This window comes from Pocillopora verrucosa, chromosome 6, assembly GCF_036669915.1.
Source record: "Pocillopora verrucosa isolate sample1 chromosome 6, ASM3666991v2, whole genome shotgun sequence".
NCBI classification, from domain to species: Eukaryota; Metazoa; Cnidaria; class Anthozoa; order Scleractinia; family Pocilloporidae; genus Pocillopora; species Pocillopora verrucosa.
In genome coordinates, this window is record NC_089317.1 from 5823864 (window position 1) to 5841141 (window position 17278).

Below are 17278 nucleotides of genomic sequence, written 5' to 3' on the forward strand. Positions count from 1 at the left end.
TGACTGTGCTGTTTCGTCAAATCTCAATGGTGCTCATCATTGTAAAAAGAGAAAAAGGAACATGAACGAGACCTTGGGCAAGCGAAGGGGTTCACTGGGGTATGTTATCTGACACTGACGCAAGTCACACCAGTCCACTGACATCGGAAATGAAAATAAAACCTGTGGATTTACCTTTTATGTGTTAAGACACTTTATTGAACACATGTAATCGTTCACTTGGCACCTAGTCGATTTCTTGATTAATAAAATACGTTATTTCAGTCAAACATGTTAATGAAGAATTTGCTTCAGTATTTGTTTCTCTAAAGGTAATTTTGGAAGAATTTACAGAAATGACGGATAATATCATTTCTGTGATAATTAAGTTTCAAATCTTAAACAACTCTTCCCACCCTCTAGGCGCCTCTTCAATTTTCGCCACTTTTAGAAAGGAGTTAATTTATTTTGAAACTTAATAATACATGATAACAAAAGGTGACGATGTACCACAAGGGAGTGAATTTATAGTTTGTGAGCCAGTAATGAAATTTTAATGTTCCCCTGATGCATTTCAGTTCCGCTTATTCGAAGCGCTGGGCGCTCATTAACTCTCTCCGGGCGTTTATTCGGGGCAGCTGCTTACAAATGATACCATTCTTGCGAAGAGAAAAATCATGATTTAGTAAAAAGTTTAAATAAAAAAGCGTTTAAAAGAAAATAAAAGGAGGCCGAAGAAAGCAGAAGACTACACAGATGGTGCGACGTGGACGCAAACCGTAATCACCAGCGACTTCAGCGATGCGATGACACCTTAGAAACTTCCTATCAATCAATCGTTTCCTTGGAGGAATTAAAAAAAATGGTTAAACTTTAATCATCTCACCCTTCTGAAATTGTACTTACCAACATTTAATATTATTATCTTTAATATTTGATCCAAGAACTGATCTACCCTAGGTGATAAAAACAGATGGAAAGAAGGAAGAACCGAGAAATTTTTTTTTCAAATGAGTTTTCTACATTTTTACAGGATCGTCGTTACTAAACCTTATCTCAAGCTCGAACTAAAGGTTTTTCCTCAAAAACGTGAAAAAAGGCGAAAATTTTAATTAGTCCCACCTTCTGAAAAGCCTTTTACTCCTGAGTTTACATTTTAACAGGGAGAATTTTTATCTTGCCCGAACTCTTGATCCAACTGCTCTCTGCGTTTAGATTTATTTAAATAATTTCCAAAGCCGAGTTCCCTACACGTTTTTTTGTGAACCTCTCTGAAAAATATTGATTGGATGATCCGTATAGTTGAGTACAACATAAATGCGTTTAAGATGCGTTGGCGATCGATGTGCGAAGGCTTATAACTCATATTTGTGATTACATCAGAAGCCATGCAAAGGTCTTGTCCACCAGATAATACCAAAATGTTTTGAAAAAGTACTACAAACTGACTTAAAAGTTTGTTAGAAGGTTCACCGATCATCCGTCATTAGTGGGCAATCTTCGCTCTCTGCTGATTTCTGAGACGATTGTTCCAGCTTTGTGCTTTGTTCAGATCCTCTTTTTGTTCTGCCATGAGCTTCTCTAGAAAAGCATACTCCACCTCCATTGTCTGATAACTCCAACTTAAGTCCTCCAGCCGCTGGACAATATCGACGTACCAGTGGTTCTTTAGAGAGCTGTCACGGCGCGAGTTCAGGGTTGGAAACTCCGGTGGAGGGAGAACCATATTCTCGTTGTTTACAAATTGATGTGTTGAATTTACGCCATCGGTGGCCATGGTTTCCTATGAAGTAAGAAATTCGTAATAAGGCGACTTTTGCGAAGATTCTTGTTTGTCAATTTATGGTTTCTGTCAGTCAACTGACCAGCAAGATATTCAATCAGTCAGTAAGGTAGTCAGTTACTCTGTCAGTTAGTCAATCAGTCAGTCATTCTACATGCATTTCCCATGCACGCGTCATAGCAGTGTTTATTACGCATAAGGATTTTACTTCACTGTGACTGCAGCTTACATCTGTAATGAAAGCATTCGCAAATAACATATTGAATATCACTTAGTTATCCTGCAAAATTTTGGTAAAAGTTTCATGTGCATCAATATGATCCACCCAAAGAGCGAATTGTCATGGATTCTTGAAGCTTTTGTGAAGCGTTTCGTAATTCATGGCTATAACTTTTAACAAGAACTTGCCAAGACGAAAACGTGTATTTATGTTGATTTGTTTGAGCCGATAACACACATAATCAAAGGATAATTGCCTCTAATTTAGACAGAAAACCACAAAAAAGACTGTGCTAATGAAGGCAATTAATGTACCGTTGTTTAACATCAACAAGTCAAAAAGTTTTAAAACAAAGCACATCATAAGTACCTTTTAAGCGGAGTAAAAATCTAAGTAAGTTCTTCTTCATTAGAGAGAGCGTGAAGAAGTAGTTGAGTATCTGTACTCAGTTCACGAAGTCTTATTTACAGTGTACGTGGGCAGAACGCGTTAGCTGAAGTTCTTAACATTCTCGAGATTTTATATCGCGCCGTTCTTTTGTGTGAATTGTTTTGTGAGTGAGTCAATTCTTTGTTTTAAAAGCGTCTCTTTCAAAATGTTTTCTTTCTTTTCGCAGTTGGCTTCCATTTGTGAAAGCGTACGTATGTCGACTCCTGCGGGTCTCAAACGACTCGACCTCCTTGAAGAGCAAAATTTGGAGCCTTGATTTAAACAAGATAAGAAAGGTGGTACATTTTGAGCATAGTCGTTGTTGAGATGCTTTTGCTTTTTGTCACATGCGTTGGGATTCAGGTTTTCCTGTCCCACGCTCGACAAAAAAACAAACAAACAAACAAAACCGAAGAAAATATTTATTGAATTTTGACTTAGTTTTTATGGTTTGACTTCCAACAGGACTTAGGCCTTATAATCGGAGTAACACACAGCTATCGTGTAATCATTTAAGTATCCACTTTCCAAAATAAATCGTAGTCTGTTAAAGCCAGTCATTTAGGTTTTTTAGTTTTTTAGCGCTTTGGATCGTTTTCAGCCGAATACTGCTTTCGAAACTTTGTTCTCATATCTGGCTTAAAATGTCTACACTCGATTACAAAAACGTCGATACCTAAATAGCGTGATCCATAAACAATCAGACACATGGGCTTCATGAGAAATACTCGCACAGTTACATAACAATTGAACTGTTCTTTTTGCATTATTCATGAAAATCTTTGTTTATAAGAACTCTTTTCTTTACCACGTGCAACCACTTGTGGTTCTTACGCACATAAGTACCCAAAAAGCCTTTGTGTCCCGCCGTTCATTGCTAACGGTTTTTGGGAGTCAATTTTTTTACAATCAGATGTATTTGATTTTTTTTGAAATTCGATGGACCTCTGGATTTACACTATTTAACCTTGCTTTCTATTCTCTGTGAATCCGCTTACATGTATGATAACGAATCAACAGGGCTACTTACGTAGAAAGGTTTCCTTCGAACTTCTCGGCTTTCCCTTTTCGAAAACAAAGTCTCATTTTGAAATCCACTGATGTTTTGCTGTTCACCTCGCGGACTCACGGAGTCATGCTTCTCCGGCGTCGAGGTCCTGGGCGTACCCTCCACGGGCTTTTTAGTCACCTGGCTCCATACTGACGAAGACAAGGTTTCTTCGGAAGTACTTTTCTCTGGGGTGGTGATAGACGTGTTGCTTGCTTTCTGTTGAGGACTTTTTTGTGAGCCGGGCATCTGTCAATCATACAGAAAACATGCAATTAGCATGTTACTTATTGCGCTACAGATTTAGATTTTGTGATTCTCGCAAAGCTGCTTTAAAAACAAGAAAAATCGAGGAGAACATTTCTTCTTTGCTCTTGTAGTTTTACCAGATACTGAATTGATCTATTTCTTTATTTTCAAAACTTCCCATTATTCTTCTGCGAACTCATAATTCTTCTGCAATGATGTCTAAATTCAGTCGGAAACTAGCTTTTCTTGTGAATCCGTGAGCGTTTATTACTGGATCTTCAAACTCTCAACCGTTTGGCTGTAACGTAAGATTTTTGCCGTAACTTACAAATCACTAGAAAAATCATAACTAATGAGCTAACCATTTAACTGTGCAGGCCAATTTTATATTAAAATTTACTTTTTTATCTAATATATCTTTAACCATAAAGTTTTGGGGCAAAATCAGTACAGGGTTATCGAGAAATAATTATCAAACCTTTCTCAATTTGCATTTTAATGTACCAGTCAGGGGTATTCCCGCCCAAAACAATATTGAATTTGAACTAATCTGTCGACTGAGATCCTCTTCGGGTATCAATGTTGTCATCGATATTTCTAGTTTAGTTTGGGCTTCTCATTTAAGAACATTTATTTTTTTAACATATCCCGTACAGTATAAAAAATTTCCCTTTTATTTTTCACCGACTTCTCTTCCACATGTTTGAGAGCGAATCTTCCAACAATAGAGAAATCTCATTTGCCTTTTTTTTTTCAAGTAATGCAGGTGCACCTTATTGTCATTCTTTTCAACAAGTATGTTCCTGCAGCGAAGACGTCGAGATGAATTTGTCGAAATTAACATAAATATTCAAAATGAAAAAAATAAAAATAAAACTTGGCGAATCGGGAAGTTTTGGTTGAGTTTTTTGATTTAGTAGCAGTTTGATTTGGTACATGCTTTGTTTTTGCTTTTCGCAACCAAAAAATTATGAACAAATATTCCTTAGCATAAACAATTTGGACGTTTCTGGGATAATGGATTGAGTAAACGTAACAAAAAAACTACCTCCAACCAAAAATTTTGTACAAACTGGCTGATGCATTACCAGTTCTGTTGTAAATCAGATCGAAGATTTTTATTCAAATTTTCCTTAAGCCTTTTGGTTAAGGAAAATATACTAGCTTTCTTTTCTCTGTTTTTTTTTAGCCCAAGCGAAATGTCACGGGAAAATCAAAATAGCTACGGTTTAAATTATCATGTTCCCTACCTTACTTGGATTTGTTTCTCGGCTCCTGTTCGTAGAAAGATGAATCTACAAGGCAACAAAAACTAAAAAATCAAATAAACTTCGTTATATCTTCAAAAACTTAGCACAAATAGGGATCTGTTCCAAGAAGATGCTGCGCCTTTAAGTGACTGTTATGAACAACTACTGTTATATTCAACCTACCGTCACTTCTGAGACATATTTAACCTGTTCTTCAGGAACAGATTTTAGCGGCAATCCCACTGATCTAACTCGAGTAGTTTTAGATTTTGGTGTGACATACTTCGAGCGGTACATGTTCAGTTAGGGAAAAATTGATCGAGGTTGTATTTAGATTTTGTCGGCGCACTCTATCTTACAGCTGTTTCCGCGTGGTTTTGTGGACGTAAATTAATTCATAGTATGAATTTTTAATCAACAAAATACCCGCTGAAACAGAATTTTTAGGACTCAACCTCCATTAGGTATATCATGATACCCGCGAGAATCGACAAAATTTATAGTTTCGAATTCAAGGGCCTTGGATATTTCAAACTTGCAAAATCAAGTGTATGTTATCATGACAAGTATATTATTTTTCTGCTAAGATAGGGATTTATTCTAATCTTTGAGTTTGGCTTTCTATTTTGCAGGGCAGCAGGATTTCGATGTCCATTGACAAATATACGTGCATATCTTCGCACCAAAAGGAGGCTAGTGCTTATTTCTGAAAGATGCGAAAGTTAGAAATACAAGAAAAATCGTGATTGATATGCAAGGCAATGAGGAAAGCAAAGGATGCAATCAGGCCTTTTTTCAGCACTTCAATTAATTTTTTTTAAAACTTTCTGGTCTTTTAAGAGGCCAAGGATGTCTTTTTCCCCTCACTGCTTTTATGACAAGTCTAAAATGTGATTTTTGGTCAGTATTTTGGTGTATTTCATTTTGTGTCATCACTTCAGTCGTTGAGGTCTTGGAAAAGCAATACGGAAATACAACAAAAAAAACGGGATTGGACGTTGCTATGTACTTCTATTCAGATTCTTGGTAACCTAATGATCAAGCAAATGTGGTATGGTTCACATTCGGTCATGAAAGCTTGCACTTGGCAACAATTTGCAAAATAATAGCAATGACGATAATAATAATAATAATAATTATAATAATAATAATCATTATAAAATTAAAAAAAGAAAGGTCTAATTGGAAGGTCATCTCTTTTACTTTTTAGAAAACAATTGAAGAAAATGGCCTCGATAAGTTGAAACGATGCCACAAGTTACTTGTCACTAGAGTGCATAAGAAAAAACCGTTCGACAATAAACGGGCTTTTAATTACTTCAAATAGTTTAAAATTTGGAAAATATCTCGTCATTTTGTGATGCACGCCATATTGTTTCTTTTATCTTACACATCTCACATAACTGATAATAATTGCGGCTTAAAAATTGTTTGCAGTGTATTTTCAGATTGTGAGACCTTTCCTACAAATATTGTTGTGAAGTATTCTGCTCGTTACAAACAAGGAACGATCGCTGAACAAAGCTAAACTAATTGTTTTTCTTTTTGCACCATCGATGGTCCGGTTTCCGAAAAACTAGAGCCCTCAATTTTTAAAGAGCATATGATATGTTTTAAGAAAGGTTTGTTGTAATAACTATATATTATGGCTAACGAACCTCATTTTCAAATTGTTCATCGCTAGTAGCTGTGACGTCGATATTCACAGCACCACTGGCCTTAGAAGTGTTGTCTTCAAATTCAGTTTGTTGAACCATAGTTATGACTGATCTGGAACTCTGGTTGAAAGGGAAGATGCCTTTTCTTAGCTCTCAAATAAAGGTCAGGAACAATAATAATTTGAACTTTTGAGACAGATTTTAATGTTATTTTGCAAAACATTACCGACGCCAACGGACTACAGCGTGAAATCCAATCATATTGTGCAAGCAGACAATAGCTTTGCATGTTCAGTCGTTACCAATTGTTTGGATATCCCTTGAGAGGCTAAGCTGCTTTTGTTTTCCTCAATCGAATTTTAACGCCCAAGCTGTCGAAAGGTGAAGATGTTGAAGCTCTGAATTGCCAAACAAAAGATAACAAAAGATGATGTCAACGTAGTATTACGAAAGGACATTTTTTCAACGTTCTTTCACAATTCAAAGCATTATTTGAGTCATGTTTGTCGTGTTGTTGGAATTTAGTGACTCGTATTTTGCCATCTCGTCCAGAAAAGGCCAACTCTTTTGCGAACTGACAGAGTTCGGATTTTCACGTTTATATAATTTGGGTGTTTTTTTTTTCGCTCAAGGAGTATCACGATTGCATATTGAAGCCCGTGTCTACCCTACGCAGTATTACCTAAGGAACAGGAAGTAGGCTGCTAGGGAGGTGTTGCTGACCATTTATGTCTCTGTGTTAAGCTGGATCCTACACGCATTTTGATTGATCCTTGCCACAGGAAGAAATTATTTCTGTAACCTCGTAATAATATTTTTTTGGTTGCCTATTTTCGCTTGCAAGCGAATAAATTTATACTCTCATCATCTTGCTGCAATATCAGCAAGTAAATGATATTTCGGATGAAACCGTTTTTATCGAGCAGCTGAACACTCAGCAGCTTAGTAATCAGTTAGTTATAAGCTTATATTTCACAATTATTTATTCTCCGATCGTTTCAAACCATATATTTTTTAATCTCCAATTTTTATAGTTTCTTAAAACTAAGTAAAGCTGCAAACATTAGAAATTTTATCTTGAGGTCATAAAATTTGTAATAGTTGTAGCTTAACCATGTTGGGAGTTCAAATTGCTATTAGCCAGTTTCAAATTTTTCTTTTGTTCTTTCCTGTTTCTTACAGCGAAAACTGCTGTTCTTTAAATGGAGAATTCTTACCATAGTTAGGCCTAACCATGGTAAGAAATCTCCATTTTACTACCTCAAGATAAAATAAGAATCTGAAACAAAAGGAATGGCAAAAATACAGATAAAATGCATCATTTTTCGCGTGACGCGACAGCGTACTTACAGTTTAGACAATCAGAACCATTGCTTGGAAACGTGATAAAGCGATTCATTGTTTTAGGACGACGAAAATACAATTAAGGGGCTTTAAAAAAAAACTATAAAAACCATTAGTTAAAAACTACATAGTTATAAATATTTTATGGCGAAAACTGCTGTACTTTAAATGGAGAATTCTTACCATGGTTACGCGTGACCATGGTAAGAATTCTCCATTTTGTTACCTCAAGATAAAATAAGAATCTGAGACAAAAGGAATGACAAAATACGGATAAAATGCATCATTCATTGGTAGGAAACGTGATAAAGTGATACATTTTTTACGGCGTAAACCAGCTGCTGTAACACCAACCATCTAGGGCTTTACTAAACTATTTCTCGTCACGTTAAACCATTTGACTTTACGGTGAGTACATTGATGCGATACTATACCATTGCGGTATTATTATAACTTAAGCCATTTCACACTACTCTTAACCGTTTCTGCGAAGTCATTGAACCAAAGTACGGTTAGCTGAACCGTTTGTCATTCGACACAGAACCATTTCAGTTAACACTTGACCAATCGTGTTTTTATTGAATCAGTTCAACAAGGGTGGCTGCACAGTTTCTGAATTGTATAAACCATTTTTGTTTGAATATTTAATTTCACCAAAGGCGACTTGTCCATTTGTATTTTAAATAAATCTCTTGAGGTAAGATAAACCGTGCACCAAAAGACAATAGACCATTTATTATGCCTGTATTTTTGGCGGTAACGGCCGCCCCTACTAGAAGTAAGGATGTTTCAACCTTTTTGTTTTAACCATATCATAACTGATTTATCGTTCATATATGTATATAAAATAACTGCAAAGCAAGATTAACGAACTTTCGAGCAATCGAGCACATGTTAACGAGAATATGAGCATCCGAGCAGTTGCAAAAATTTTGCGAGTACGAGCAAGCGAGCAAGCGAGCAAGCGAGCATTTTTGTAATTTTTGCGAGCAATTCGAGCAAAGGCCAAATTTTGCGAGCACATTTAAATTGAATGGGACCATTCGATACCCCTAACAGTATTCCCACGTACAAAATTTACCAGCCTTTCTTTTTGAATTTAGTAAGAAGATCAAGCGGTCTTGTTTCTTCTTTTAAGTAGCAAAAACAGCTGTGTGAATATTAAAAAAAAAACTTGAAATTCAAGTTCTTCATCTTTTTATTGTTATTTAAAGGAGAATCTTGACCGGAAGCAAGTGGTTTACTCATTACTGAAATTTTTAAAAGTGTTTCACAGAGGGTGACTCTTACTGCTAACAGTAAAACATCTGGCCATTTTACGGCAAACGGTCAACCCAAAAGGACACAAAATAACAAACTTTAGAAAGAAAAAAAGCACGGTTTGCTTTTTTAACGACTGACGGTTAAGATTTGTCAATTTTTACGCCTAATTGCTAATTTTTTTCTTTGGCCGTTTTTCGGCCAATAGTTACGTTAACTTCATCGAGACCCGCTGTCGAGGTGAGCCTCTATTTATGCGGATTTTATATGTAGACACTTCATGCATACCCAATGAATGTATAGAAGTGATCACTAGCACTACAGAATAATTCAAAACTCCATTGTTATTTTTCAGAATTACTTCCTTTTCTTTAAAGAATAGAAAAGCAACGAGATAAAGGAAAAGATTTTAAGAGTAAACGTCAATAAAATCACAGATTATCGAAAAAGTCGCGGACATGTTCAAAAATCGATTTGGTTCATTTTTTGCCTGTGGGTAGCCTTATCTAGTAAACAAACGGACATAGGGTTAGATTTTTGAAATATGCATTTTAACGGAATAATTTGTTTTAACATTTCCGAGGGTAAATAGCTCAAATTTCACCAAGCGCGATCCTGAAATTATGCACTTTTCGGGTACTTGTCATGCTAACAGAAATGTAACGGAAGGACTTTTCTAGTTATAGAGATATTGAGTTCGACTTGCATTATCGAGGCAAAGTGATAGTTTTTGTCTCATTTCATTCTTGGAGGAGCTGCGTCCCTATTAAGAAACGACATCTTCGGCCTTTTGAAATTAAGGCAAAGGTGGCTTAGAATAGCTTGGCAAAAATACATGTGGTAGTGTCTCAAAGCCTTGAGAGATAGTTCTTTACGATTTGGGTTTTATTTCTTTGGGACCTTTGACTATCAAAAGATGACCACCAGCTGAATTTCGGTTAAATTACTATGACGCTATAATGAGATACATAATAACAAAATTAAACGCGTTGGACACAAATAACTGTTTTGGTCAGTTATATCTTCACTGGCCGTGAAAATGACTAGAAACATATTAAATTGTCTATAACTACCCTTAATTTTATATACGGAGACAGGAGAAACAATTTTCGACTTTTGCTACCCTGAGAATCACGCCATAATTATGCATAATTCTACACACATCAGGTTAAACAGTTGAATTGCACTCAACAGGTTAAATTTGGCACAAATTAGTTAGTTTCCGTTTACTTCTTATTCGGTGAACATGAATTCGAGCATTTGCATCCCTTCTGCGCCTTCTGCACTCGCCAGTTTCGAATATACTGAAAATCGTCCAACACAAAGATAAGAAGGTTTCACAAGCAGTGGTGAGCTCGTGTGACTGAAATCCGATACGTAGGACTCCGCTGTCACGCAACGCCTTCTTGTAAATAATACACGCACTGCTTTTAAAATCAGCGGGTCAGTTATTCGTAAAACGTTCAGTGCTCAGTTACTTGGAAGAGTAGGTACACTCCTGGACTAATTGTGTGAGTCGTGCGATGAATGGCTTTTTCCTCTTCTGAGGTGAAATGTCAGATATATCCAGCCCAAGGTCGACGCACATGTATCTTAGCCTATCCACTCTTAAAGTTGTGAGTATACGTTTTTGTACAAGTTCGCAGATGTTAGGTCGAAAGATACAATCGGATGCTAAATAGCCACATCTCTTATCACATTTGCACACACTGCAGATAGATATCTCTCAGCTTCGGCGGAGATTTCGTCCTCGTCGACGCTCTCCGTGTCCACTTCTGAGACTTCACTAGCTTTTGCATCGTCACCGGCGGCTGTTACCTCTAATCGCTTCTTTCCTGAAAGACGGGTGAAGAAGCTACTAATCTGCTGCGACGTGAGGACTTCGTCAGGTTGAAATCGGCGTTCCCCCGCTTGGTCTCTTGCTAGGCTCATGGTTTTCGTTTTTCTTGTGGATCGCTTTTCCGTCCACTATACTCCCCTTTTTGAAATTGGTCAGTTAAGAATTCGGTCTGTTTCTTTGTAAAACGCACCTTTTTCTTAATTTTCTTCAGGGCCCGACCCATTGGAAGAGGCGGCAAGCTGTCACTCTTTGATTGTGCAGCAATTTGAACGCTTGGTATTCGACTACGTCCCTCCGTCAGCTTGGAAGAATATTCTCGTAGCTTTATCGTAGAGAGTTTCCTGTTCGAGCATCATTTGGTGTTTTCCAGTATCTAGGTGTGTCTAAAGGTTTGCAAAGCGACTGTATGCTTTTACACATCCTTCTTCTGGACACGGGAAAAGCATGTAATCTGGCTTATATTCCCCAATACAGCTTCGATCTGACTCACTGTGGAGATGGTCACAGGAGCCCCGAAATTCAACATTGCTTGGGTCACTTAGCGCGTAAATTTGACAATGATCGGGAACCTCTGAGGCCTCCACTGCATGTACATAAGATACAAAGTAAAATGACAAGCGCGTGATTCAGTGTATAGTTGCAAAGCAACTTATACGCATATGATCGACATTTCAAAAAGATTACTTAACCGATTCTCAGCGTTGTATACATGTGTGTAAGCGTATTACAGTGAATTGTAAACTGTTGTTTCATAAATTAAGCATAAAGAAGACTTGGAGAGAAAGAAAGAGGTAGCCGTGAATCATAGTAAGAAGTTTACTACATCACTTCTGATAGGGCAGCGCATGATTATAAAATATGCACCAACCTTGTAGTCGCCCTCTAGGTACTGCTTCGACAAACGAAGTTGCTGCTTAATTTCCCTCGCCCATAGCTGAGTCTTGCCACAGTCAACAAGCTTGTGTACGAGTTTTTCTACAGCATTAAATGCTTCAACTCCTGATGCTAAAAAGTTATCAAGTCCTTGCAGAGACTTGCGAACAGATGAAGAACACACGGCCAAAACTCTCTGTAGAGTTCTCTTACTCATAGGCTCAAAGTTGGTTTCACAGCAGTATTGTTGATACTGCTGGACAATGCGCTCTGGTATCATTGTTCTGATAACATTGGGTGAAGTTTTTCCCCGAAAGGAACATCTTGAATAACGCGTGGACTCGTTATAAAAGAAACGAAATGTTTTAATTTTACAGGTTCAATTCTCATTCTCCTTTTCTCCTGGTTTGGAAGAGGAGCAGCTCTTCCATGTATCATCCTGTAGCGTCGGGCAATGTTGTAGCCATAGCTAGTAACGGTTTGAATAAACTCCCTCATCTCCTTAAGGGATAACTTGTCTGCCATCAAAGAGAGTATTTGCCGTCTGGTGCTCCAATGTTGCGCGTTCAAGTAGCTTTCAGAAAATGCATTAAGAAGCTCCGTCTCTTTTTCACTTATGCCTTCGACCACAACCTGACTCTCGCTGCATACAGCTTGACGATCACAAAGCTCCGTCCACAGTCCTTGCGAATTTTCTTGTACCAGGACATCCAGCATTGCAGAAATCCATTGTTGAGCTTTCCGTAGATATATGCGTTTAGTACGCTCGTGCACTGTATTCCACGGTACTGATTACGTGTGACGTACTGGACTGACGTCTCGAAGGTGTAAGAAGCGATTTAGCTGCACCTGGGACTCGTTGTCTAGACTGGAGCCTTCATCACTCTCCTCGGAATCTTCTTGCGGAACAAATAGGTTCTACCGTATGGATGTGGAACCTTCTGGCAATGCTTCATCACCAAAAGTGACAGCACAAGTGGCAGGAATATCAGAGTCACTCCCTTGTTCATCAACCTGACGAAAAAGTGAACACATTGCTTTAGATGGCTTTAAAATGAGATCAACCGTATACACGCGCGGGGTGTCGTGTATGAAAGTGCAAGTCGTATGCAAGGCGGAAGTTAATAGTCGATAATTATTTTTACCTTATAATATAATTGACTGATAACCTATCCTGATATCTTTATCCAGTTACTTCTCAGTATTATTTTCCATTTGGAGCATTTCGAAAAAAATGTTGAGCAGCCATATAATAATTTAAAACCTTTATTAGTTGGATATATCCTGGAGTGTGATTTGCTATCTGGGCTCGCCTATCCAATTCCTGTGCCATGTATGGTTTTGCCTAGTCGTTGACGGGCAGCAATGGCGGCGTTTGAGCATGTGCATGCAAGTTAGCCTGGACACTCCCCTCTCCCACCTGGGTTGAATTCCTAAGCATGCAAAGGGCGGAGAAGGGAGAATTCAGAGAATGCGTTAAGGTTTTCCACTTTTATTAATTATATTAGATGGAAATTCTTCATGAACACTCTGAAGAAACTCACCAAGCTTAGACCACTTAGACCTTCTGTGATGTTTTCCGCACCTCCTCCCATCCAAAGTTTTCGTTCATGATGGCAATATATTTGTTTAGATTTTATATGTGAAGCAGAATGAATTGTTTGTTGATTTCGCTACGTGACAGATTATCATATGTCACGCAGAGTGACAGGAACCTGTGAAAAATTAATCAAAATCCGGCAAATCCCTAACGTTACCTGCCGTTTTGTACGGGACTCTTTTTGTGTGGGACGTCAAAAAAAGCCAAAATTAGGATTAAAGTAGACTAAACGTAACTGGGTTGCGACACGTTGTAGAAAATGACAACAACAAGTAACTTTATTTTATTCATCCCGGCTCAGTGGCTTCAATGAGTTAGCCGGTCGGCCCCTTTCACGCCAAATTTCAAAGGACAGTATTTCAAAAATATCTTCCAAACGGAATAACAAGGGCCTATAAAAGATTTCTAAGGTAAGGAACTATTGATGTCAAAGCAAACATAAAAAGCTTAGTGAGGCTGCGACTCAAACAATGCTTTGCTTGTGTCATTGCAATGTCGATTTTGTTCATTTCAATATGGCGCCATTTACAATTTTGGCGAAGTTTGGTTGGTTGGTATATCAAAACAGCAGAAGATACCACAAAAATGAAACGATTAATTTGAAGACCCACCTTATAAGCCCTCGTGATAGTATTGCTGGAGATTTTGAGAAACTACCACATGCGTTTTTGCCACATTAGGCCGGGTTTGGCATGAATTAAAAATGGCGAACACTTACACTAGTAATTAACCCGTGGTTTCGTCAGGAAGGACACGATACAAAAAAATATCACGATATATCTTGGTAAAGGAAGGCCACATGTATATATTTATAGCTAGAGAAGTCCTGCTGTTGCATTTTAGTTCATGCAGGGACGGCCTGAAAACTGCATAATTTAGAGCTCGCACGCACACATTTTCGATCACGCAATTAATAACGGTTTATTTCCGCTAAAATGAAAATTTACACAAACTAACCTCACTTCACTTTAAGTAGTACCTATAGCTACCTGTAGACAAAAAATGGGACGAAACGATTTTTTGACCATGTCCGCGATTTTTTTATTTTTTTAAACGCGAAGTGTTCCTAAGGAGGATGTTGTTTTAAATATATGGTTTAAATATAGTCTACGTAATTATAGTCCAGATGAATGATTTAGTGAAGCCGAAGTTTTCGGCCTTTGTCGATTATTCAGTCAGGTGATGCATCATTTACCACATAGATTAAAATTAGATGTTTCTTTGACAAATCGACGCAATGTGCTTTTGCCTGATGTAACTTTTCAGCGTGAAGATTGGAAATCCAGGATCCAAACCGGATATTCATACACATGGTATGTTGAATTTAAGACTGAATCATCAAGCTTTTATTTTCAATATAGAGCCAACTCCCTAATCGATCAGCCGTGTCCAAAGAGGCCATGAATCACAGACATTGTTTCCGAGACCCTATTCACTGATAGCGATTTAGTATGAAAATTTCTCACATAAAAGATCTACCAGCCTTTCTTGATTACTCTTTCGGAGAGGAGATTAAACTACATAGACCCTTTTCAAAGCCGGTTAGTAACAGTGCAAAGCGGTTTTTCTTCTCTTTATTAGAAACACAAAACCTCGAAATTCAAAGTACGAGTTTTCCATGTGTTTCTTGCATTTGACTCGAATTCTTTTACTGCTAGCAAACACGTTAACTGTGGTAAACTCAGACATATCGAGGTTTTAAGCTGCTCGTACAGAATTCGCATGTACCCTGAAAAGGCGAACCGCTCTTTTTAAGGGTTTTATAAGCACTATGGTCATGCATTCCTGTTCAATGAATGCCATAAAAACGATCAATAATCTGTCTCTTTGAATGATGAAACAAAAGCGTGCTGTAAAGCAACAGCAGTAAATATCCTAGACGATAAGTGTCTCTGAAAGAGGATGCTGCAGAGGAAACTGAAACATTTTCAGATCAATGATTTGCTAAGTAGAAGTTTCCTTGCTCGAATTCTCGTTGAGAAGATGCGTGACTAACCAAATTGCATTAGCTTATGAAGTCTTCCTAAAGTATTAGACATCTAATTTCGGCACATCAGGCTTTTAACTTATATATAGAGCGACATTCTCTTAACTTATATTTAGCCTTAAAACACAGGCACTCTTCCTTAAGGTTGCCTTTACCGATGACAGTCTATCATGCAAAAAAATTTACCTACGCGCGAAATTTTCAACCCTCTCGGCTTGAAACCGGGCAATATTAATATATCGCCAGGGGTAGGGGGAGGAGGCTTGTAGGATAAACAATCTTTCAATCCTGTGATTTCAACGAACTTTAGACTTTGTCATTTGTTAGAACACATTTCCATTGATATGTGTAAAATCAAAAGAAAAGAATCACAGTTGTCAGTCAGTGCAAAGGACAACATCACAAGCAGCTAAAGAAGGCGCAAAGCCAGCGAACGTGAATGACTTAAGCAGCGTCCCTTACGTTTGATAGCAATAACTCGTTTTCAATGAAAGACCCAAAACGAAGGTAAAATGAACATCCTAATGAACAAGAAAAAACAAAACCTGAAGAAAAAAATTGAAAAGATGCAAAAAAAAACTGAGAGCAAAGCAAAGCAAAGCTGAATTAGTGAGACAAAAAAATTCCTTCATCATAAAAGATATTTGATACGGTCGAATTCACTTGTTATTAACTAGGCGTTCTTGCGCTCGAACTCCTTCCCTCCTCTGTATTCTATAGCTTCGAAATAGTTCTTAATATTTGAAATTTTAATTCATTTCTAAAGAGAAATAAAATTCAGCGTTCAAAATTGATGGTGGAGCTATTGTAAGCCGAATTCAAGTTTTAAATACGACTTTTGTGTCAACAGATTGAAGTGCGGCCGGAAGAGAGATGACGCTTGCATTCAGTCGTCTAAACAATAGGTGCATAGTATATTTTTATCTTATAACAAGGCTTAGTTTTTAGCAATGTTGATTCAAGGATTGCGTTCATTTAGGACGAATTTTGGTTTGCGCATCCATGAACGATAGTCTTAAACTCATCAGATTTTTCGGAAACCACGAGTACTTATTGAAATCTTTTGAACCATGATGGCCAATCGAGATAGCTCTTGCCCTCAGGATCATAGACGCACTGACGACTTCAATGAACCCGAATTCTATAATTTCTTAAGCTTTTTGTAAATTCATCATTTTTTTCTTGGTGACCAGTTGCTTGAAGACTGAATTTAGGAATACAAAATATCCACAGAAAATCAAATATAGTGTCGATTTACCCATAATCTTTGGTTAAGAATCGAATACCATGTCTGAGGTTACGTAATTTTTCATTGATTTCGGTCGTTCAAGCCTCCAAGCCGTGCGTGAAATACTCTTAGCAAAGTATTTGAATGTTCGAGGGCTTAGGAAGAATAAAATTTTCATCCTACAACAGAGTACGGCTGGGACCTGCAGCTGGGCTTTGGCTTCTATGGTTTTTCAAATAGATGAAAAAGTTTTCCCTTTAAATCTCACTCAATGCAGTCATCCGCTTCTTCCGTTTATCTCACATCAGAAACGAAAAGAAATTGGCAGAAGTGATGGCACTGGAGTGTTTAGCTAGATTTTGTGTTTACTAGGATAGTAACCACCACTGATTCAATTGTTCTTTAATGAGGTCCCTAAGGGAACTTTAGAGTTTTTTTTAAATCCATTGTATTTAGGACGTCTACTTTGCATAAACAAAATAGATGAACTTCAGCGTGGAATGTTGAGGGTGTTGAATGTGGAAATGACA

At 37.6% G+C, this 17278-nt stretch overlaps 1 protein-coding gene across 2 annotated transcripts; it reads right to left on the reverse strand.

The window, feature by feature from the left end:
- Positions 1 to 235: 235 nt before the first annotated feature.
- LOC131786161 (uncharacterized) lies at positions 236 to 6733 on the reverse strand. 2 transcript variants are annotated; one of them, XM_066168764.1, is made up of 4 exons: positions 6617 to 6733; positions 4959 to 5003; positions 3442 to 3708; positions 236 to 1762 (listed from the first exon to the last, which is right to left on the reverse strand). In XM_066168764.1, exons 1-4 carry the CDS (start codon positions 6713 to 6715, stop codon positions 1466 to 1468), a joined length of 708 nt encoding a protein of 235 aa, XP_066024861.1. In that variant the 5' UTR covers positions 6716 to 6733; the 3' UTR covers positions 236 to 1465. The 2 variants fall into 2 exon arrangements, with proteins under 2 accessions (XP_066024861.1, XP_066024860.1); XM_066168763.1 differs by lacking the exon at positions 6617 to 6733 and adding an exon at positions 5142 to 5324.
- Between the last annotated feature and the right edge of the window lie 10545 nt (positions 6734 to 17278).